The sequence below is a fragment of the Rutilus rutilus genome (assembly GCF_951802725.1).
Source record: "Rutilus rutilus genome assembly, chromosome: 8".
In the NCBI taxonomy this organism is placed as follows: Eukaryota; Metazoa; Chordata; class Actinopteri; order Cypriniformes; family Leuciscidae; genus Rutilus; species Rutilus rutilus.
In genome coordinates, this window is record NC_140222.1 from 32961472 (window position 1) to 32984431 (window position 22960).

The 22960-nt window shown below is 38.2% G+C and overlaps 4 protein-coding genes across 10 annotated transcripts; 1 reads left to right on the forward strand and 3 right to left on the reverse strand.

The window, feature by feature from the left end:
- Positions 1–214: 214 nt before the first annotated feature.
- mcrip2 (MAPK regulated corepressor interacting protein 2) lies at positions 215–4327 on the reverse strand. Its single transcript, XM_084417313.1, has 5 exons — positions 3441–4327; positions 3210–3279; positions 2138–2271; positions 928–1029; positions 215–587 (listed from the first exon to the last, which is right to left on the reverse strand). Exons 1-5 carry the CDS (start codon positions 3493–3495, stop codon positions 517–519), a joined length of 432 nt encoding a protein of 143 aa, XP_084273439.1. The 5' UTR covers positions 3496–4327; the 3' UTR covers positions 215–516.
- A 183-nt stretch (positions 4328–4510) lies between these two features.
- On the reverse strand, positions 4511–10645 carry gde1 (glycerophosphodiester phosphodiesterase 1). Its single transcript, XM_084417303.1, has 6 exons — positions 9926–10645; positions 9137–9312; positions 8927–9032; positions 8676–8768; positions 7815–8026; positions 4511–5698 (listed from the first exon to the last, which is right to left on the reverse strand). Exons 1-6 carry the CDS (start codon positions 10190–10192, stop codon positions 5551–5553), a joined length of 1002 nt encoding a protein of 333 aa, XP_084273429.1. The 5' UTR covers positions 10193–10645; the 3' UTR covers positions 4511–5550.
- On the forward strand, positions 6752–12686 carry tmem186 (transmembrane protein 186). 6 transcript variants are annotated; one of them, XM_084417307.1, is made up of 3 exons: positions 6773–6823; positions 11297–11340; positions 11603–12356. In XM_084417307.1, exons 2-3 carry the CDS (start codon positions 11338–11340, stop codon positions 12260–12262), a joined length of 663 nt encoding a protein of 220 aa, XP_084273433.1. In that variant the 5' UTR covers positions 6773–6823; positions 11297–11337; the 3' UTR covers positions 12263–12356. The 6 variants fall into 6 exon arrangements, with proteins under 6 accessions (XP_084273437.1, XP_084273433.1, XP_084273436.1 ...); XM_084417306.1 differs by lacking the exon at positions 6773–6823 and adding an exon at positions 10832–10894; XM_084417308.1 differs by lacking the exon at positions 6773–6823 and adding an exon at positions 10858–10894 and having other exon boundaries at positions 11273–11340.
- A 319-nt stretch (positions 12687–13005) lies between these two features.
- On the reverse strand, positions 13006–16280 carry hmox2a (heme oxygenase 2a). Of its 2 annotated transcripts, none has more exons than XM_084417304.1 (6): positions 16168–16280; positions 15788–15869; positions 14816–14933; positions 14231–14722; positions 14000–14123; positions 13006–13916 (listed from the first exon to the last, which is right to left on the reverse strand). In XM_084417304.1, the coding sequence occupies exons 2-6, from the start codon at positions 15844–15846 to the stop codon at positions 13789–13791; spliced, it is 921 nt and encodes a 306-aa protein (XP_084273430.1). In that variant the 5' UTR covers positions 15847–15869; positions 16168–16280; the 3' UTR covers positions 13006–13788. The 2 variants fall into 2 exon arrangements, with proteins under 2 accessions (XP_084273430.1, XP_084273431.1); XM_084417305.1 differs by having other exon boundaries at positions 15788–15872; positions 16168–16248.
- Between the last annotated feature and the right edge of the window lie 6680 nt (positions 16281–22960).

Below are 22960 nucleotides of genomic sequence, written 5' to 3' on the forward strand. Positions count from 1 at the left end.
CAATTGGCATTATGTAAAGAATTTTTTTTAACTACATAATGTGTGCAGAAATGATCATTTTCATTATTGTATAAAAAAAAAAAAAATTCCTACTTGTACTAAATCATAAAAAATGCAAACAATACAAATTAAAATAATAAACATTATATTAAAATATGTCCCATATATTTCAGATTGTAACCAACCGTGAAAAAAAAGAATCACAGAACCAAGATGTCTTGAAAAAAATTTCTTTACTTTTTTTGTTTTGTTTTATAACATCACTTTTTTTGCAAAGATCTGCGGAGAAAAACAGACATCTCACATTCTAACAAAGAAAGACAAGCAGAAGAAAAATGTCTGATCGTCTTCCGTGTGCACGAGAGAGAATCTGGGTCCGGCTGGGCAAACAGTTCCACAGGAAGGGCTGAATTCATACAGCGTGTGAATCTCTCACATCATCACCTGAGCTCCTCAGGAGAGTCAGGCTGCTCTGCCTCAGTCAGGACCATCTCCTCATGCCCCATCATGCACCTGTCATGACAGGTTGACAATGTTGGCCAGGAAGCGCTGGGCCCACCACTCCTCAAGATCAATAGGCACAAAATCTGACAAAAGAAAGTAAGTTCTTTGAGATTTCACCATATATATATATATATATATGAATAAAACACACAAAATATACACTTTTTTTTCCCCCTTTCATAGTGTGGAAGCAACATGAACATTCTTCAAAATATATCCTTTTGCATTCCTGACAGGAAGTCATGCAAGTTTGGAATGACATGAGGGTGAGTAAATGGCAGAATTTTTATTTGTACTTGGATAATGTGAATATGTATATCGTAATGACAGCAAAGGCCTCCACGAGGGGCTGAGCCGAGAGAACAAGTCAGCAAAGAAGAGACTATTTAAAGAGAGTAAGTAGGACAGAAGTCATTGACTGACTCTTCATGCTGGGATTGGGGCTTCTCTCCGCGTACTGCACTGGCCCGTTCCCGTTCTCCGGCTGGGATCCCTCTCCAAGCTTCTGCTCCACCTCCTGCCAAGCTGCAATCAAACAAATATTGACAATTATATCATGTATATGAGGGAGGGGGAGAGTTGTATTTTTTTCTTTTCTAAAAATCATTATATATATATATATATATATATATATATATATATATATATACACATATACACACACACACACATATACAAATAAATATATAAAAATAAATACTTTTTGGTTGTTTACTAAAAAGATTTTAAAATCCAATCTGAAAGATTTAAATAATTTATTGAAAATAATTGACATATGGTTTGCCAGCAAGTTTGTAAAATATATATACACATACATTTTTCCAGTCATAGAATGCTAAAATATTTAATCGTCTTTATATTGGTCTTTTGTAGTGTAAAACTTGCCAGCAAGCCATACTGATGTCTAATTTAGAAGTAAATTTGATTCTTTTTAATAAATTAACAATTCACTAAATAAACTGAACTTATCAATCAGTCTGTATGGCTTTTAAAATCCTTTATTCAGTAAACAAAGGTACAGGGACGATGTAAATAGCATTTTAGGAATACATGTTTCACAGTAGTTCTGAAAACAGTGCCGTGTGTTCCACCAAAAGAACAATTTACAGCTAGGAAAACATGCTCTTCTCGTTGGGATCTTGGGAGAAGAATAGGTGGTTACTTTTACCAATTCTGAACACTTCCTTTACACTCCCTAAACCGGTTGTCTTTTCTATTGACTGTAAAGCAGATTTAGAAACTAAAAAGCCTCAGTTGACTAGCCTGTCACTGTACAAAAGAGCATAAACCTGCCCTTGAGGGTCCATTGCATCAGCCTGTGGAGGTGGAGTCTGGCCTGCAGACAAAAACCCTCCTCCTGAAGATAACAACTGCCCTTCTTCACACAAACTCTGCTGAACTTACCTCGCAAAGTACAATTATAGTGATTCAGAGTTGTTTTAATGGCTAAACACCTAATATGCACCATTTGCAGCCACAAATTTGTAACAACTTCCAGTTATTGTAGAGCTTTAAATCCATTTGGTCTCTCCTCAGTGTATTAAGGTTTTGGCAAATACTACCCAACCTTGGCACTCCTCAAGGTCTTACATCAAGGTAACCAAAATACTGGTGTTCTGGAAAATAAACTCACCCTCATAAACAAATCGAACATTGTCTTCGTGTGCTGGGGTGAATCCTTCAGTAGTGTTGGCAGCGTTTGGAGAGGTGGATCTGTGGTACCGCTTTCCGTTTAGCCGTTGAAATACAATTTTCGGTGCTGGTGAGCTACACAAACAAAGGGAAATCACATTGATTAATATGGGTTTTCAATAACCTTGAATTTTTGCATTTGGACCCCATTCATAATACATTATATTTAATTGATCCATTTAACATTCGATTAATTTCTCATGCTTTTAATTTAAATAAAAGAACAGGTTATTAATTTAGAAAGCCAACCCAATGATTTCCATTATGTGGAAAAGAGCGTACATTCTTCAACATATTCATACATGTTTGTAACGACTTGAGGGTGAGAAAACGAAGAAGAATTTTAGGGTGAACTGTTCCTTTAAGGCCAAATGCTTCCTTCCTTACACAATGTCGTTTCCATAGTGACAGCTAGCTACACGTTATGAAACCCATAGACAGTATATAAACAGTTGCTGATTATATCAGCATAACCCCAGACATAAATTGGTCGTTATTGAAATATCAAACACACAAATGACAGACACAAACGCGAACGTGTGTCGTAAAATACGCCGAGACTCTCTTTAGCCTCCGAGTCCGAAAGCAGCACAACGTCCTTGTGGGAATATAAGGGGGGTGTGTGACAAGCATGTGCTCGCATTATAATAACTGCAAACGGTTAGTTATTAAACCGTCAACAGAAATGATAACGAATAGAATCGCGACAGAATCTTCGAACATGCCGTCATTCCACGCGCGCACGCGCTACACTTGCAAGGTCACACGGCGCAAGAAAAAACAAGGGACTTTGGCAAAGGCGTAAAAAAGGACGTCCTGATTAATAATTGAGGCCAGCTTGTTCAGTACGGATACTTTAAAGTGTGTTAAGCTTATAAACGAGACTGGGACGCTGAGGACATTTTTAAAGGTGCAGTTAAATCATTTTTAAGTTTCACCACCGCGACTAAACTCACGTGAAGAGAGCATCGCGAGCTCAGGTAACGTTAGTGCATATAAATTGAATTACTCACTCCGATGCAAGCAAGGGGCTTTGCTTCTGTTTCAGGTCGCTCGCTTTGCTCTCAATCTGTTGCGTAGGGCCTGCAAGAAATAATATCTGTTAATATGTCAGTTAACAGATATTTGTTACTAAAGTAATGTCAGTAACCAGATTAAAGGATGGTTCATTCTTACTATACTAGCGTTAAATTACCGACGATTGCGCTTATATTATAGACTGTGCATGCCGTTCAAATCTGTACCTGTTCTCCGTTGTGTAACAAGTTTGCTGGGACCTCTGGTTATTGTGTACATCATGTGCGAGACGGTTTCTGAAGGACCCCTGCGGCACGATGGATCCACGCGAGGTCTACGGATCGGTCAGTGGGAATGTCACGATTATATGCACGCCAGGAAACGTCACGCGATCCCCCTTCAGGACGGAGCTCTCTTGACGCAGCCACCTTGGAAATAAGCAGCGTCGATCCGGTTCGCAAATCTGTCGTCCAGTCGCTTGCAGCCAACGGGACTTAAGCGCGCCGTGTATTTACTCACAGCAGCAGGCGTAAGGTCAGTGAAGGTTAAGCGCGTTTATCACCCTAATTACGCGTCGGGTTAATTCGCAGAGTGTCCTGTGTGCTATGTGTCGCTGCGGAGAAACTTTCTGAGTTCTGGTTCAGTCTGGACTATGCTATAAAATTGGGACGTTCAGATTGCAACCTTACCCCGTGACGTCACGACACGCCCCCCGCGACGTTCAACCGGGGTCACCTTTCACCTACTCACCTTGTGGACATCAAACAATGTACTAATAGACTATATGCAGTATAAACACGGGTTTCATCATGCCGACAAACGTTCAACTGATAAACGCTCATAAAAGACTGCTTGATAATGATAACGTAAGGCTGCGCATATGTGCGCTGCAACGAGGGGCTTCACACACCGTGTGGGAAACATGCAAGCTACTGACTCTTCTTGTGGAAAAGCTAAACATTAGTTTCTTCATGCCTTCAAACATTGATTAATGTACAACATAACGAGCGCGTAATAGTAAAGACGGTGGTTTGCGCAAATGTGCGCAGCTATGAGGCGCTTCACGCACCATGTGGGAGCCGGACGGGCTTTACTTCCATACACATTAACAGTCCTGAACCTTGCTGTGTTTAGGTTAATTAAACCATAACGTTAATCTCACTAACCGTGCAGGTATAAAGTTACACCTTTCACTCATTAAACATGATTGAATAAAAGAGAGGAAAACCATCTGATGCAATTGTTACACAACTGTTGTACAACAGTCCTTGAAAAGCAACGTCAGTGACAAAATGACTCTTAATTAAGAATGTGTTAATTTTATTGTATTATATAATCACCAGAGAAAACAGAGAAACGTGCCACTTTCAAGTAATCCTGAATTAGTATTTATGTGTCCAACATTAGGTTGACATTTGGTAGCTGCCAGAGAACCTACCTCAGATAAAGACCATTGTTATTGCTTATAATAAATTTATTAACCCCCATAAGGAAGATATTACTATAGACATGTTGTTTTAAAAGTAACCTGTTCATTAGCTATTAATACCAAACGATGAACAAACCTAAATAGCAAGGCATACACAACTAATGTCATGACTGAGAACGAAGCCATACATTAAACTCAGCAATTTATTTCCAATGCTGTTTCCACACAAATAAAAGTGTGGATAAAAAAAAAACTTCTTCGATAAATAATGGCATTAAAAGGGGAACTGTATCAAATTAATGATGTAATAATATCTATATAGTCATAACTTGGCTCACCTGAGTGGGTGTGTACAGTACAATCGAACACTAATACTTGCATCTCCCATTTAAAAAATTTCACACAATGAAAGCACTTAGTTACCCTGTAAATTTAAAGGTGGGGTATGTGATTCTCTTTTTTGGCCATTTTTTCAAAATCACTTGAAATCCTATTCCTAACCCACTTACAGCCACTGAGTTAGAAGCACTGAAATGAAAATTAAGCCATTTAATCATCCGTGGAACGAGCAGGACTCGAAAAACTCCAGCCAATCATTTCCAAGACCACCTAGAATCATTGGACAGTAAGTGCGTCAATCAAACGGTCGTACCATCCCCCCCTCCCCCATCCATGTCCATGTTCTTCGAATGGGTGGAGTCAAAGGAAAGAAGGTAGGACCATTTGAGTTGTGTATTTTCAAAATCTGCCGGCCGTTTTGCAAATCACATACCCCACCTTTAAGTCTCTATAGCATGCTGCCTAAATCAAAGCAATTCAATACAGACATATCGTAGTATTTTGAGTAAAGAACCACAGAGGTTAGTTGCTCGATTTATAAAAGGCCTAATGATTGTACAAGTGGCGTTTCAGTAGTGCGGATCACAGTCTTCTACGAGACTGTCGGTGATGTAGTTGATCTTCAGTAGTTGCTGGTAGTACTGCTGCTCCACGGCCGTGTTCACCGTCCAGCTCACCACCTCCACACCTCGGGCTGCCCAGTATTGCACATAGTCCCTGGTGAAACAACACAGTGACCATCTCGAAGCGCAACACACACTCCCACGCTGTAGATGGCGCTGATGTTTAAATACACGTTGAATGTTCCCACACAGGTTCATTTTCAGATTTACTCCCATGTTCTTGACCGTTTTTTGGGGTTAAATGCCTGAAAGAAGGGCTGTGGTGAAGATATTTTCTCATTTATTCTACAGCTTAAATACATCAGTACTACAACACTTACTTTTTTTTAAGCTTTTATGTTGAACAGGTAAACTCATCTACTCACTAGTCGCTTTCACAGCCTCATTGTGTTTAGAATTGCACTCTTGCAAACTATTCTAACTCATATTTTTTCAACTTTTAGAGAGCCCTAAGCGATTTCCCTGGTTTCTTCTACAAATGGCCTACAAAAATGATGTCATCCCTGCTGCACTCTCATTGCCTTAAAGGGATACTCCACTTTTTTTGGAAATATGCTCATTTTACAACTCCCCCAGAGTTAAACAGTTGAGTTTTACCATTTTCGAATCCATTCAGCCGATCTCCGGGTCTGGCGGTACCACTTTTAGCATAGCTTAGCATAGATCATTGAATCGGACAAGACCATTAGCATCTCTCTCAAAAAAATGACCAAAGAGTTTTCGATATTTTTCCTATTTAAAACTTCTGTAGTTACATCGTGTACTAAGACCGACGGAAAATGTAAAGTTGCGATTTTCTAGGCTGATATGGCTAGGAACTATACTCTCATTCCTGCGTAATAATCAAGAAACTTTGCTGCCGTACCATGAGTCCAGAAGGTGTAATGATATGACGCAGCGCCTGAAAATAGGTCTAATAGGTTAGACAAACTTAGTCCCGGTCACGTTGGAAGTTACCGAGCTGGGGACTATTTTCAGGCGCTGCGAAATATCGGAAAAATATCGAAATTTTGGTCATTTTTTTGAGAGAGATGCTAATGGTCTTGTCCGATTCAATGATCTATGCTAAGCTATGCTAAAAGTGGTACCGCCAGACCCGGAGATTGACTGAATGGATTCGAAAACGGTAAAACTCAACTGTTTAACTCTGGGGGAGGTGTAAAATGAGCCTATTTCCAAAAAAAGTGGAGTATCCCTTTAAAGCTTTTACGTCGAACAGGTAAACTCATCTACTCACTAGTCGCTTTCACAGCCTCATTGTGTTTAGAACTGTACTCCAACAAACTATTCTAAATCAACTTTTAGAGAGCCCTGGGCGATTTCCCTGGTTTCTTCTACAAACGGCCTACAAAAATGATGTCATCCCTTGCTGCACTCTCATAGCCTTAAGACCAGTTCACACCAAGAACAATAACTATAAAAATAACTATATTAGCATCCACACCAGCGCATAATATTGTTCTGTTTATTCTAAGCGTGTGCTCGTCTGTCACTTTAAATGCCAGAGCTCGTTACAGCAGGATGGATTCTGATTGGCTGTCTATTTTTTTATTGTTCATCAGCTGGATAAAATGATTCTGAAAGTGATTCCAACAATATCGTTTCTCTGTGCCGTTATCCTCATAGCTGTGGTGTGACCCCTGCTATTCCTTAATATTGAGAATGATTTTTAGAACTATATCGTTATCGTTATAGTTATCATCCTTGATGTGAACGGGCCTTTAGTGTGTTTCTAGGGGTGTTTATTTTTGCACGGGTGAAAATTCTCTTTGAATAGTAGTTGCAGTCCCCAAAACACGAAAGCTGAAATGTTGAAAAATGTATAATGTAAATGAATAACCAAGCAGTCAATATGTCTCCCTAACCATAGGTATAAGCCATAATATGATCCCCGACAGCACCAATAACCACTGAAGGTCCCAGCAGTGGCATTCAAGAGACGACTAAAACAATAAAAGTGTTAGGGTTGTTTAGCAGTGGTCAAGAATAATGGTCAGTGCTTTAGTCAGTATTGAAACAACCACACAGTGGTCATTTCAGTGGTTGCTTTACCGTGACTGATATGCGCAGTTTATTTTAGGACCTGTGGTAGGTGTGTTAAAGATCTTACGGTAATGTAATGGTAAATGCACATAATAACATGGCTTCACAATAATTATGTAAAAATGGCAATGAAAATGACCAGTTTTGGAAGTGAGATAATGACTCACGGCGAGACGAAGTTCTTCTGCACCAGGAAGGCAGAGACTCCGCACAGTTTCCACAGGAGGTGATGATGGGCCCAGTCGAGGAGCACGTCCAACACACACATCCAGTGATGTTTCCACGCGGACGAGAACCGCGGCGTCCCGTCGCCCAAATGACTCAGACTCCACGGCCGATGGGTCAGCGCGGTCACCACATTGGGATCCGCCTGCCGCATCTGGAAAGGAGGTGAGAAGCCGATACAATTCAGTATTAGTGTATTACTGTCCGATTTACAATGCCGCTCAAAAGTTTTGGATCGGTGAGATCGGTATGTTTTTAAAACAAGTCTCTTCTGCTCACCAAGGCTGCATTTCTTTGATTAAAAATACCAAAAAAAGTAAATACTGTTAAATATTATGACAATTTAAATGAACTGTTTCCTATTTGAATATATTTTAAAATGTAATTTATTCCTGTGATCAAAGCTGAATTTTCAGCATTACTCCAGTCTTCAGTGTCACATGATCCTTCAGAAATCATTCTAATATGAGGATTTTGAATCATTCATTATTATTATCAATGTTGAAAACAGTTGTGTAACATTTTTTTCAGGATTCTTTGATGAATATGTTTTTTGAGCATCAAATCGGCATATTAGAATGATTTCTATTAGTAATGATAATGAAAATTCTGCTTTGATCGCAGGAATAGATTACACTGTACTATATATTCACATAGAAAACAGCTGTTTAAAATTGTAATTTCACAATATTAATGTTTTATTTATTTTTTTGTATTTTTAATCAAATAAATGCAGCCTTGAAGTACCTAAAACATGTTCCAAGATAAACTCAAGTAAATGCAAATAAACTGAATTATATTACCCTATAGATGACTTTGGGCTCAAATGAGCAGACGATACTAGTGTTGTAGAGCACTGGATACTTCCGAAATAATTCTTTTAGTGTTGCAGCTGCCTATGGACAACAGATAACATACATGAAAGCACTACCATTCTGCAATCATTAAATCAATAAGCGATTGATAAGTAAGAGCTCAAAGGATCAAGACTGGCGCACAGAAACGGTCCAACCAATAATGGACTCGCGCAGAGCAATGCAAGTTGCGACAGTACCTCATCTGGATGACCTTTGACATCGAAGTAAATGGTCAACTTTCGCTTGATGCATTCCTCTACAGCCTCCTGCAGCGTTGGGACCTTCTCACCTCGGAAACGCTCACTGCCACGCAATCAACACAAACATACCACCTGCCGTCTTCAACTCGCTCTTGCTTATTCATACTCTACGTTTTGAAAACTAGTCTGTCGTTCTTCCCATCTAACCTGAATCTGTGTTTGGCGGCCGCATCTAGATTGCGCAGTTCCGAGAAGAGCAGCTTGTTCAGTGGTCCCGACCCGTTGGTGGTCCGGTCCACAGTGTCGTCGTGCATCAGTATGGGAACCCCGTCCGCCGTGAACTCCAGGTCCAGCTCTACACCCGTGGCTCCATTCTCACTTGCCTTTCAGTTAGAAATCAAGAGTCATTGAAAGAGGAAGAAACCACTGCTTAGATCTGTAGATTGAGGAAAACCACAGTTAACGCAAGGCTTTCACAATGTGTAATACAAGAAATGCGATTTTGAGGTTGAGGAGCATGTGATGCTTATCACGTGCATAGTATGTATGTACTCTTTAAAAAACAAAAACACATGAAAGCAGACATTTCAGTCAAAACGCAGTAAATGAATATACAACAAATACTAACAGTTGGTTAACACTTTTATTAACCCGAGCTTGACCAAAATCGTACACCTAATCAATGACTACACAAACATATCTTTTATTTTTTTAAATGTTCTCGAAAAAGACGATTTTCTGTCTTCTGTCAATGAACCGTTTTGATTGATTCGTTAAAAATCATTTATTTGAATCGATTCAATACAAGATCCGAATCAAAATAACAATTCGTTCACGTTGTCAGTGATGTTTTCTTACCTAACGTTACCTGTAAAGTATCACTTTATGTATGGCCTTTAAAAATAAGCATTCAGTGGCTTTAAATTAATACTTGCCACGCGAGAAAACATAAATCTATTCGCATTAAACCGAAATGAATCAGTATGTTGTTCCCACCGTCCGTATAGCAGCGATGGTGTTCTCGGGAGCGTCGTGTCCTCCGCCGCGGTGCGCCACTGCTGACACGCCGCTCGCCGACGCTCTAGTCCCGGGCCGCAGCACCTGTCTGGCCCGGCTGGAGGGCACCTGCGGGAACCGAAACATCACCAGAAACAGGTAGAGAGAGGCCGTGAGCACCGTGGGCCAGACGGCGCTTCTGGTTCCCAGCAGAACCACGACGAAGACCGCAGAGAAGAGTGTGAGACCGTCTCCTAACTGAAGCATGATGAGGAAACGAACCTGCAAACCCAAACCAAGCGCTGTTTCTGCAACTAAATCAATAAATGTTACTTATTTACGATACTGCTCGATCGTTGCTTTCAGATGAAATCCACATTGCGAGTGTCATCAAAATGTTGACACAGGAGTGTTCAGTTTGAGTCATTCATCGCCACACAACCGTCTGTCAGAAACCTGCTAACGAACTGTCATGATGTATTGATGACATCATCACGAATAACGTTCGGAATTGCTCGCGCAACCCCACTGACTCCTGACCTCATCACAATGAAGAGCGTCATCTGATATTAAAGGCATCCTGAATAAATGCCTTTAAACTGCGTGTCGATGACCTGTTTAACCTGCTTCGCGAACAAAGAGCGCAAGATCTTTAAAATACTATCTATCTATGCGATGCCGTGGTGGAAACGTCCTACAATAGAACAGGATAACTTGACTAAGACATAAAAGTCCCTGTGGTTGATAAGGAAACATTTTGCAAAAACATGAAGTGACAAAACATCAAAACAACGGTTTATGTTGTTATTATTATTATTATTATTATTATTTATTTATTTTATTGTTATTATCTATTTACTTTATTTATTTGATTGTGATAAAAACTTAAAGACTTTTATTTTGAAGTGCATGTTCACAGCTGCGCACTGCGCAGTGCACTGCGAGATTAACTGAACTGATGTAGAGATGGTGAGTCCGTTTTAAAAACTGCACAAATTGTTACCATAATACATTTTGTTATATTATTTTGACCATTTGTTTGGTGTATTTCTTTGTCATTATTATTATTATTGCCTGTTATACGGTAGAAAATGTCCTCCAAAACTGCACACATGGATTGCCCTTGACATACTTGACTTGACTCAAACATAAACGTCCCTGTAACGTAAAGGATTTTGATTGATACGAGGGGGGAAAAATCGCAAAAATGTAAACGTGTCAAAACAATAAGACAACAGTTTATTATTTGCTTTATTTTGTATTTTACAATTGAAAACAGTTTTACATTTGACAAGTTAATATAAAAATATTGTAAAGCAATAAACCTCAAATGCTTTTATTTTGAAGTATCACTGACTTTACTATGTCCAGCTTCACAGAAGCACCTCGCGATGCACTAAACTTGAGTAGAGATGGTAAGTGCTTTCAAAACAGCACGAATTGTAACTATTAATACATTTTATTGAATTATTGTGGCCTTTTTTTGGTGTATTTCCTTTGTCATTATCATATATTAGCAGCCTAATCGCATTAGGATTGTCCTTGACAGTGTCTTTAATCTCATCAACAGAATAAACGTGTTTAAAGTATTTTTAAGCAAGTGAGCTATATTACCAAAGTTAATTTTAGCCGTTGTATTAATTATAACAATTGTTGCCATGGTTACTGTCTCTTCAGATGATGTCATCACGCTTAATTCCCCGCCTTCCTCTATATGGGTGCCGGTGTCATCATGCAGGACTCATTTCACAAGCTAAGGTGCTCTACAGCAGTGACCCGACACGCACCGGTCGACGGATGCCCGTTACGTTCTCACGCACCCTGCAGATTCAACCTGTGTCATTCTGCTCTGACCTTGCCTCAAGAGAATTCAATCTAATGTATGCTTTCCCGGCTATCAAAGGCCTGCGAGCTCTTTCGAGACTCAAACTGATGCAGACGGGCGTCACCGTGGTCTTACTGCCCGCTGTGTATTACCTGTACCTGCAGGGACAGGCCTCAGGGATGCTGGTGAGTTACACCACAGGCATAGCAGTGTTTGCTGGCTTCATGCTCTACTCTATAAGCCACTATGTCAGAAGAGTGGTGGGCATGATGTATCTGGATTCAACGCAGACCGTCCTAAAGGTGTCGCACCTGACCTTCTGGGGTCACAGGCGGGACGTATACGTGCCCGTGTCTGATGTCATGACGCTGGGAGACTCGGGGGACACCAAAGGAGAGCCGATCCTTTGTTTAAAGCGCTACAGCAGTTCTGACACTATGTACTTTTCCACCAGACTGGGGCGAGTGGTGGACAGAAATGCATTTGAGAAGGTTTTCGGGAGTTTGTCATGAATTTACTTTTTTGGTTTAATGTTGTCATGTCATAGGCTACACCACTGGATATTGTTTTCCAATTGAAAAGTGACAAATAAAGATGTTGTGTTAAAGTATATTGATTTTATTTCACATAATTGATGAAAATACAGTGAGGACATACACAGCCTGGCCCCCAAAAAAGTCGCTGTTTGGATTTAAATGGAGTTTATGACTGGATCATTATTTCGGTGATTATGATGTTTCTAGCATGTTATATGTTTGGCAACAGTTCTTCTAACCCCAATTGATGGGAGTGTGTAGCTTTTCATTTCTTAAGCAACCATGTAGGAAGAAACATCATGGGTCATATTCCAGGATGACGATGTCAAGATTCATCAGGCTCAAATTGTGAAAGAATGGTTGGGAGGAGCATGAAGAATCATTCTCACACATGAATGTTGTTAACCTGCCAGTTGATGATGGTAGCCATTGACTTCCACAGTAGGAAACAAAAAAATACTATGGAAGTCAATGGCTACCATCATCAATTGGCTGGTTAACAACATTCTTCAAAATATCTTATTTTGTGTTCAACAGAAGGCCTACTTAAAATAAAGTATACTGTTGAGTGAAATACTTCTTGAAACTCATTACTAGCTATTAGATACATTTGGAAACTGGTGGGGATTATAATAAATGTATGTCTGTTCCTATGATTCATAGTTTCTATAACCCATACAGATGTTTACAGTGTTAGAGAGCGAAAGACACAAGACAGTTGAATGAAATTGGATTTAATTGCACTTTCTATTTGTATCTCACGTCTCGTTTCTGAGTTGATGGTAGTTACTGTGATTAGCATTGTAGGAAACCATAACCTTCATGTTTGTTTGTTTTCTGAGGAGGACATTTGGGAAGTGTTATAATATCATCCAGCCACAAATATCATCCCTATCCTCCTAAGGAGACAGTGGAAGTTGTAGAACCTGTGTACAAATCTATATTGGTGAGACAAAGTACAAGAATGTTCATGTAGGTTTTTTACATTAATTTACATGGTTCAGGGATAAGAATACTAAACTACTCTAATTTGTAGAAGATAAACATATGAATATTATAGTGGGCACAGTAAAGACAAACACTCCCTAATCTCCTCTTTGGGAAAACATGGATTTAGAAATCAGGCCAGACATCATTCTTATGAATCATTCACTGCACAGTGATGTACCTGGATATATTTTCAATGAACGTGTATTACAATGTGCAACAGAAAAGATAAAGTTCTGACATAAATTGTTTCATTTTAAGCAACTCCAATGTCTTCACTTCTTGCATGCCCTTAAAAGTGTGCTTACACTCTTAGAGTGAAAACAGGATAAATAACATTAGTAGGACTAAAAACTTGCATTGTATTTAATACACATGTTGTATAGATTGAGGGGTTAACATTTATATGATCAGCAGGAACATTTTCACAACATGACCCTGTGAGTGAAAGATTTTCACTTTGAAGCCCAGCCGTTTCCTATTCTCATCTCTGATTGGTTGACCACATGAGGTGATCACATGAGGTACCAGGCAGCCAATCCGGCAACAGCAGCGACCCATGTGGCCAGAATCACCTGTACTGTGGATTGTCGAAGCAGCATCCTAGCAAACTGACATGCGTGGGTCGTGTTTCCACTCACCGCTAGACAGACAAGAAGGAAAGCATTACAGTAAAAATATCATTTTAAAAACATTTTTAAATGTTGTCGCTAACAACTTCCTCACCCATTTTGGCTGCGTAGTAGGGACATTTACTGATGTCCCCACCCATATCCCCGTGTGCAGGGAAGCCAACGTCCTGCACTTCCTCCTTAATGTCTTTCCCAATCTCCTGCAACTCTGAGAATACCTGACGGAAAAGCAAAGAACATGGAGTGAGGTACAAAAACGACTATTATATTCATGTATTCGCACTTCACATAACCTAAAAGACTTGGTCTTTGGTAATCCTCTTACGTCCAAATTATATTTAAAAGCCAGGTTGGCTTCGTCTAGCAGCTTCTCTTTGGTCTCAGCATCCACTTCCAGCTCGTTCATCCGACTGCGGTACAGCCTCTTGAAGGCCGTGGGGTTGTGGATGCCCTCGAAATGGTAGAAGTTCAACCCCTCACCAGTAGGGGGCAGTTTGAGGGCCCGCTGAGCCACTTTCTTTAGAATCTGCCCTCCTGATAGGTCACCCATGTAGCGGGTCCAAGCGTGCGCAACCAAAAGAACCGGGTCGTTGCGACCCACCTCGTGAATGCGGTCTACATAGGGCCTGGTGGCCGCCGAGCAGGAGATCTTGCTCTCCCAATCTTCACCGTAGAAATACTCCAGGTCTTTGGCCAAGGCGTCTCGCCGATGAAGCTCAGAGGGAAAATATAGTGGGGCAAACATGGGATGGTCCTTATTCTTCTCGATCTCTTCCTCAATGGCAGAATACACATGGTACAGGCCGGTTGTGCCAAGCTGGGGTTGATAAGATGACAAAATAGCACAAACGTGAAGGTCAGAACATGATAAGCTGTTTTTATCAAACCCTACAAGAGTCAATAGACTCACCTTAAAAAGTTCTCGTTTGATTCGGCCCCTCAGGAAGTCCTTGACAAATGGCGAGTTCTCGGCTTTGTCGTGAGATTCCTTGGTTCCAGCCGCCAACACTTCTGACAGGTCATCAGGACTGAAAAACAGATTTATAAAGATAAAAATCAGTCATGCTCTATACCGCCACCTACTGGCTTGGATGTAAAATCATGCAATAGCCAGTTTGAGGTTTGAAAGGCACTACTTATGAATAACTTCCTATTCCGATTAATCGATCCGATAAAATGAGGGTAAATTACTGGGATGAATTGTATAGTTTTGGTAGGTCACGTGATACCAACATTGTTGCCACATCAAGGGGCTTTCTGTGGAAGCTTGTTTCCACCACAGAATAAAAAAAGATACAAAAATTGCGATTTTCTTTTTAATCTCACAATTTTAACTTTTTTTCTCGCAATTGCAAGTTATAAAGTCTGATTTGCGAGATATGAACACGTAATTTTTACTTTTTTATTTTTTCATAATTGTGAGATATACAGCAAAGTCGCAATTGCAAGATATAAAGACCGATTCTGGGGGGGGGGGGGGGGGGTATGTAAGATATGTTATATCTCACATTTTTTACTTTATAACACACAAATCTGACTTATTTCTAGCATGTATTTCTTTATTTCTAGCGGAAACAAACTTCCATAGGTTTCATAATGCATTCTATATCAAATATTACCGTTTTTTTTTTTTTTTTTAAGTATTCAAGCCTGTCAAGTTTGGACAAAGCCAATATGAAAGCTTTCATGAGTTTCAGCATTTTTGTCAAAAGAAGACCAACTATTTATTTCTTTAGGTGTAAAACTTTTTTAACAAGGAGAAATGTAATGCTATGCACCCTCAAAACAAGTACATTCAAGGTCAATTTGATGTGCTTTCTAGATAGTTTCTTAAGATACATGTCTTAATAGCACTGTAAGTAAGGGAACAGAGTAACGTTACCTGAGAATATCATCATTGCTTTCAGTGAGGGTGTTCTCTGCTGAATCTGCAGCCATCATGAACTTGTGCCAGTTATTTATGTCTGCTTGATAAACAAAGAAGATGAGCTGTGGCGTTTAAAAGCAAACATGTTTAGATACTCTTCTGTCAATAATGATAAACCACATAATCATCACTGTCTAGTGTTAGTCTTCATTGCGCAACTCATATCCATTGTGACATTATTAGTCATGCGCGTGACATTATTAGTCATGCGCGTGACATTGACTTGTGTAAGACAGTCGGCAAGTAAGTTTATCCATCTAAATGACTGTTATTACATTAATATGGATATTACACGCGTTCTTCAGCTATGTAGAACAGGACCGCTGTTATTTTACCTGATAATGCTGTGTTTGCAGTCTGCTGCAGTTCACATCATATTGAATGCGTGTTTACAAAACTAATCCCGCCTCAAACAGGAAGCAGAATGACGTCTGAATTCGCTCACTCGGTTTCGGTCACTTATCATCTTACCTTTATAGTGGACAAGTGTCATCGCAAACTCATGAGTGAACGAGTGAGAAATATGACACAGTACTTTGTTTATATAAGTCTCTTATTCGATCTATTTGTTTCATTGTGTCTTTTTTATTGAACACTTTTGACAAAAGGTTGTGAGTGACAATTACTAACCTGTAAGTTGTAAGAATTATTATTATTATTATTATTTTTCTATATCAAAACAATTCAGTGTCAGTAGGCTAAAATATGAGACTGAACTGACAGACAAAAAAAAAAAAAAAAAACATTACCTGAGGAGAAATTGTATAGTTTGATTATAAAACTATATAATATATATAGTATATATATATATATATATATATAGTATGTAATTTTGGATAAAAATGTCTGCTAAATGATAAATTAAATAAATGATAATATTGTTGTCTATCAGGAATCTGACCATGTTAATATATATTATAATATAATATAATATAATATAATATAATATGTATTTTGACCTATATAATTTTGATAAATTCAATAAATGATAATATTGTTGTCTATAACAGGAATCTGACAATGTCTATAATGTAATGTAATATAATGTAATATAATATAATATAATATAATATAATATAATATAATATAATATAATATAATATAATGTATATTTTGACCTATGATCATTTTGATAAATTAAATAAATTATAGGCTAATATTGTTGTCTGTATCAGGAAACTGACAATGTCAATAATATAATATAATATAATATAATATAATATAATATAATATAATATAATATAATATAATATAATATAATATAATATAATATAATATAATAAAGTTGTATTTTGACCTATGATCATTTTGATAAATTCAATAAATTATAATATTGTCTATAACAGGAATCAGACAATGATAATATAATATAATATAATATAATATAGTCAAGTCAAGTCAAGTCAAGTCAAGTATATTTGTATAGCGCTTTTCACAATACAGATTTTATCAAAGCAGCTTCACAGTATTAAATTAAAATAATACAACAAGGTTTGTTTCTAGTGGAATTTATTGATAAAATCAAATTAGATATCCCCAGAATATCCCCAACTGAGCAAGCCAAAGGCAACAGTGGCAAGGAACCGAAAAACTCCATCAAGTGACCTACTGGTGTCCTAAAACTCCATCAGGTGACCCAATAGAGAAAAAAAAAAAACCTTGGGAGAACCCAGGCTCAGTCGGGGGCCAGTTCTCCTCTGGCGTTTATTAACTAGAGGCCGGATATATAATATAATATAAGTTGTATTTTGACCTATGATCATTTTGATAAATTAAATAATTTATAATATTGTTGTCTATATCAGGAATCTGACAATGTCAGTAATATAATATAATATAATATAATATAATATAATATAATATAATATAATATAATATAATATAATATAATAAAGTTGTATTTTGACCTATGATCATTTTGATAAATTCAATAAATTATAATATTGTCTATAACAGGAATCAGACAATGATAATATAATATAATATAATATAATATAATATAATATAATATAATATAATATAATATAATATAATATAATATAATATAACAAAGTTGTATTTTGACCTATGATCATTTTGATCAATTATAATATTGGTGATCATTTTAACTGGTTTAAATCCAGGCGCGATTTCAACCTTCACCAGTAGATGTCAGTAGAAACTAGATAATCTCTCAAATCACGCGGCGGACGGTAAAAACGGGTGAAAGAAACAATCACCAGTATCCCACCGTAGACTTACCCACCACAGTGCATTTCAAAGGGGCCACACACACATTTAGGCATTAAATGACGCTGAGACTTGGTAGTGGAGTTATTTTTGATTCAGGGTGGTAAGCAACCGTCCAGAACAAGTGCTTTAGCATATTCTGGTACTTTTCAGGCCAACGTCATGACGGTGAGTTTTGTCCTAGCAAGCAGCGCTGACATGTTCAGAAATGTGTTATTTTTGTTAACCTATTGGCTGTGAGGCAGAAATGACACTTTTAAATGATAAAAATGAAAACTAAAACCAGATTAACCATTTAAATACAGATTACATGTGACCCTGGATCACAAAACCAGTCACAAGTCACACAGGTATATTTGTGGCAATAGCCAACGATACATTGTATGGGTCAAAATTATCGATTTTTCTTTTATGCCAAAAAGCATTAGGATATTAAATAAAGATCATGTTCCATGAAGATATTTAGTAGATTTCCTACCGTAAATATATAAAACATTTATTTTTGTGAGAGAATGCTGCACAATCGCGAACATAAATGGACAAATTTAAAGGCGATTTTCAAATAGTTGCATCTCGGCCAAATATTGTCATATCCTAACAAACCATACATCAATGGAAAGCTTATTTATTCAGCATTCAGATTATGTATAAATAACAATTTCAGAAAATGTACCCATGTGACTGGTTTTGTGGTCCAGGGTCACATACTGGCAATCTTGCCCCGAGATTGCAGTGAAAATTAAACGTAAAATCACCAATTGCATTTTATTTTTCAATTTGACAGGGATGATGCACTGTCACTGTGAAAATGAAAATGAAATCATTTAATTTCATGCTCAATTTTGTCACATATTTTGCGTACAGTTGTCTGTAATTAAATGTTTAATCTGGTTTTATTTTTTATTTTTATAATTTAATTGATTTTATTTAATTTTGGCAGAAAATGCATTCCATATTTATGTTCTTGCATGAGCCCCGTATATTAGTGCTATAACAATGAAAAGGATTTCAGTCATGCTTAAAATTCGATACATGTGTCAAACACATTTATCATGTTTAATCAGCATATAGGCCTACTATCATATAATCAGGAAGTCGTGTTTTCCAAAAGCCTATAGTGATCTGAAGTACTTCCTTCTATTTATGTCAGTGTGTTCTTATGAATATGGGATCCGCCTGCCATGAGTTTGACAGGGCATATGACCTGCACATAAGGATACAACACTATTATAATGCACCTCAGATCGGACCACAGACAAGCCGCTCCACTTAAACAAAGGAACAAAGACGTTTTCCTTCTGCAAAACCACGTCCGAGTATTGAAAAGCCCTTTGGCACTTTCATAGCTCTTTTATGTCTTCGAGTGCTCCAGCTTTGACTTCTTTATTTTGCGCTCCGCATGATGACCGCCCACCTCTGTGTTTATTAGGGACGAACTTCCTAACATCAACAATATTGCTTTGGCCTTGACTTCACCGCTGTGCTATTTCATAGTCAATGCGAGTTCCATTGTTTATGTGCATATTTGGGACTGGAGAGTGATTATCACACAGGCTGGATTCCTGTACACGGATCACAGGAGGACTTTGAGTCGGTGATAGTGGCGGTGACATCACTCTGATCAATTGTTAGTCGTCGAGGCTCAAATTTGTCATCCAGATATTTTGCTCGTGCATTGTTTTGTTGCCTGAATATTTTTGGCACTGCAGTTTTTGAGTCTCGTTTTATAAAAGGAGAACCTTCCTGTCTGTTAGGATTTCCCCTTGTTTTCTCCAATGTACAGTTTAAGTAAACTGATCAACAAGGGTGTGACAAATCTGTGGAGTATTTGCTCTCGGAAAAACAGGCTAAATGTATTTGAAGAGCTGATCCTGTTGGAAATGAAGCAGGTTTGAGGTGGTTTAAGCTGGTTTTGATGGTCAAGCTGGTGTTCAGTTTATTTAGCTGGCCTAATCAGCTGACATCTGCCCCTAACCACTTTAAACCAGCTAACTTAGGATGGTTTAAGCTGCTTTTGCAATGAGAAGAATGTGAACATTTTAGTAAGCCTTATAGTCCATAACTGTGTTGCATTGAATTAATTATAGAGTGTGCTAGTTTTAGTTTTAACAAGCTATTTAATGTGTCCGCTGTATGTGGAAATTATGTCATGCTTAATATCTATCCATCCATCCATCCATCCATCCATCATCCATCTGTCTATCCATCTATCGTTCCATCCATTCATTCATCCATCTATTCATCTATCGTTTTATCCATCCATCCATCTATCTTATGTCTATCCATCTGTTGTTCCATCCATCTATTCATTTATCGTTCCATCCATCCATCTGTCCATTTATCTGTCTATCTATCTATCGTTCCATTCATTCATTCTTTCTATCTATCATCATTCTATCCATCTATCGTTCCATTCATCCATCCATCTTATCTGTCTATCTATCGTTCCATCAATCCATCCATCCACCCATCTATTGTTCCATCCATCCATCTGTCTATCTTATCTGTCTACTATCTAACGTTCCATTATCCATCTACCGTTCCATCCATCCATCTATCGCTCTATCCATCCATCTATCATCTATTGTTCTATCCACCTATTGTTCCATCCATCTTATTTGTCTATCTATCATCTATCTATGTATCATTCCATCTGTCTGTCTGTCTGTCTGTCTATCAGTCTATCTGTTTATCCATCTATCTATGTATCGTTCCATCCATCATTCTATATATCGTTATATCCATCCATCCATTCTTCTGTCTCTTATGTCTATTATCTATCGTTCCATCCATCTATCATTCCATCCATCCATCTATTATTCTATCCATCTATCATTCCATCCATCCATCCATCCATCCATCCATATACAGTATCTATCCATCTATCTATGTATCGTTCCATCCATCATTCTATCTATCGTTCTATGTTTCTAGGAGCCATGTAGAATAGAAAGATTTATAAATATTAGATATTTTTGTCCCTTCTTCAATAGAAGTCTATGAGATTTTCACCCTTTTTATTGTCCAAACAAACAAGCTGCATGATTTCAGTCATTCATGTCTGTAGACTGGTGCAGGATGAGTTGCATACCAAAATGGCTTAAGTATTAGCAATAGTAATAGTGACTTTGCAAACATCACCGAATAGGTGATAGGGCATGATATATAGTTTACAGTAGTGCAGAATTGATTTAGCACAGCAAGAGTCTGAGTGTAAATCCTGCGAGTCCTTCTCCTCCAGACGTTCAAGGGAAGAGTCTCCGGATCACCTGCTCCATGAATCACATGTTGGCGGGAGCCTCCGCTGGACTATAATTAGAAACATGCCTCGCGCTGCTCGCAGAAAACAGTTTGGATAACAAAGAAAGGAAAGTGTTTGCATCAGGCAGGCATGTACCGGGATTGGAGTACCAAGGAGTTGTACCAATGTACCAAGGAATGGAGGCCTCGAGGGGCACACAAACTCCAGCTCATAGATGACTAATGATGAATAATACGTGACTACAGGACTCTAACACCAAGACACCGTTCATGTATTGTGTAGCAGACGACTGAGAAGCCGTTAATAATGTGTACTGGACATTTGAAGGGCTTCTAAACATTTATGTTGGCTTGACTGCCTGCTTTACTTAAATACACAAGACCTATAATCACAGGTGGGACATGGAAATGGGTCTTAGATTGGATTTTTTAGAGTTTCCCCTCTGATACTGAGATTGCATTGTGACACGCATGCAAGCCAATGAATGAGTCTCAAGGGTGGATGGGGTTATGAACTGTAAAAAAACAGCTCCTGCTGACAGGCTTCATGTGCAAGCCTTTCCCTGAGCCCTGCTGAACACCAGATGCAATGTACCCACATATGTCAGCCATGAGTTATAGAATATGAGGCGAAAGAAAATACACATTTCCGGACTGTCAAGTCAAGGACACCTGCACACGCTGATGTTTCTGTCCACAGTCATTCCTGGAGAAGATCCGGTCTGTCCTTCACAGGTGTCATTGTAACACTTGATAGAGCTTATACATTTATACCTACTTAGTCGTGTACTGTAATATGTTTACCTGTTCCATATTTATTATAGTTTAAACTAATCCATCCATCCTCCCTTCCATCCATCCATCCTTCCTTCCTTCTTTCCATCACTTCCATCCATCCATCCATCCAACCATCCATCCATCCATCCATCCATCCATCCATCCATCCATCCATCCATCCTTCCTTCCATCCTTCCATCCACCCTTCCTTCAATCCATCCATCCATCCATCCATCTATCATCCATCCATCCTTTCATCTATCCTTCCATCTATTTATTTCATCCTAATCTATCTATCTATCTATCTACCTAAAAGGATATATATATATATATATTAGATTATTTTATTTTATTACATGTTTTTATGAGATTCTATTGAAGCTCTATTTAGTTCTGATATTTTAGTTCCATTTATTTAGTTCTATTTAGTTCTGATATTCTGAAGTGTCTTACACGTATTGTGTTAGACATAAGACATAACACATAGGACTGTTAGAAGATAACAAGCTGAGAGTCTATTCTCTGAGTTAGTGTTTTTTCCAGTAATAGTGCTCTGTTCGCTAATATTTTCACTTCATGAGCAAAGCTAGACATCCCCATACAACAGACAATAGACAGTTTTCATTTGGGGAGTTATTGTTTAGCATGCCAAATATCTGTTAAATTGATTTTTGGAGTTCATATAATCTCCTTTTTGAACCGTTACCATTTTTCCCCTTCAATTTTCACTTGGGAGTAATCCTTTAAGAATACAACGCTGCTATTTTTGAGAATTCCCCTCCTATATTTTTCTATCTTGTACATTTTTGTATGTATCTCTCTCATTCTTTTTCATGGAAGAATGATCTTAAAGATAGAAAC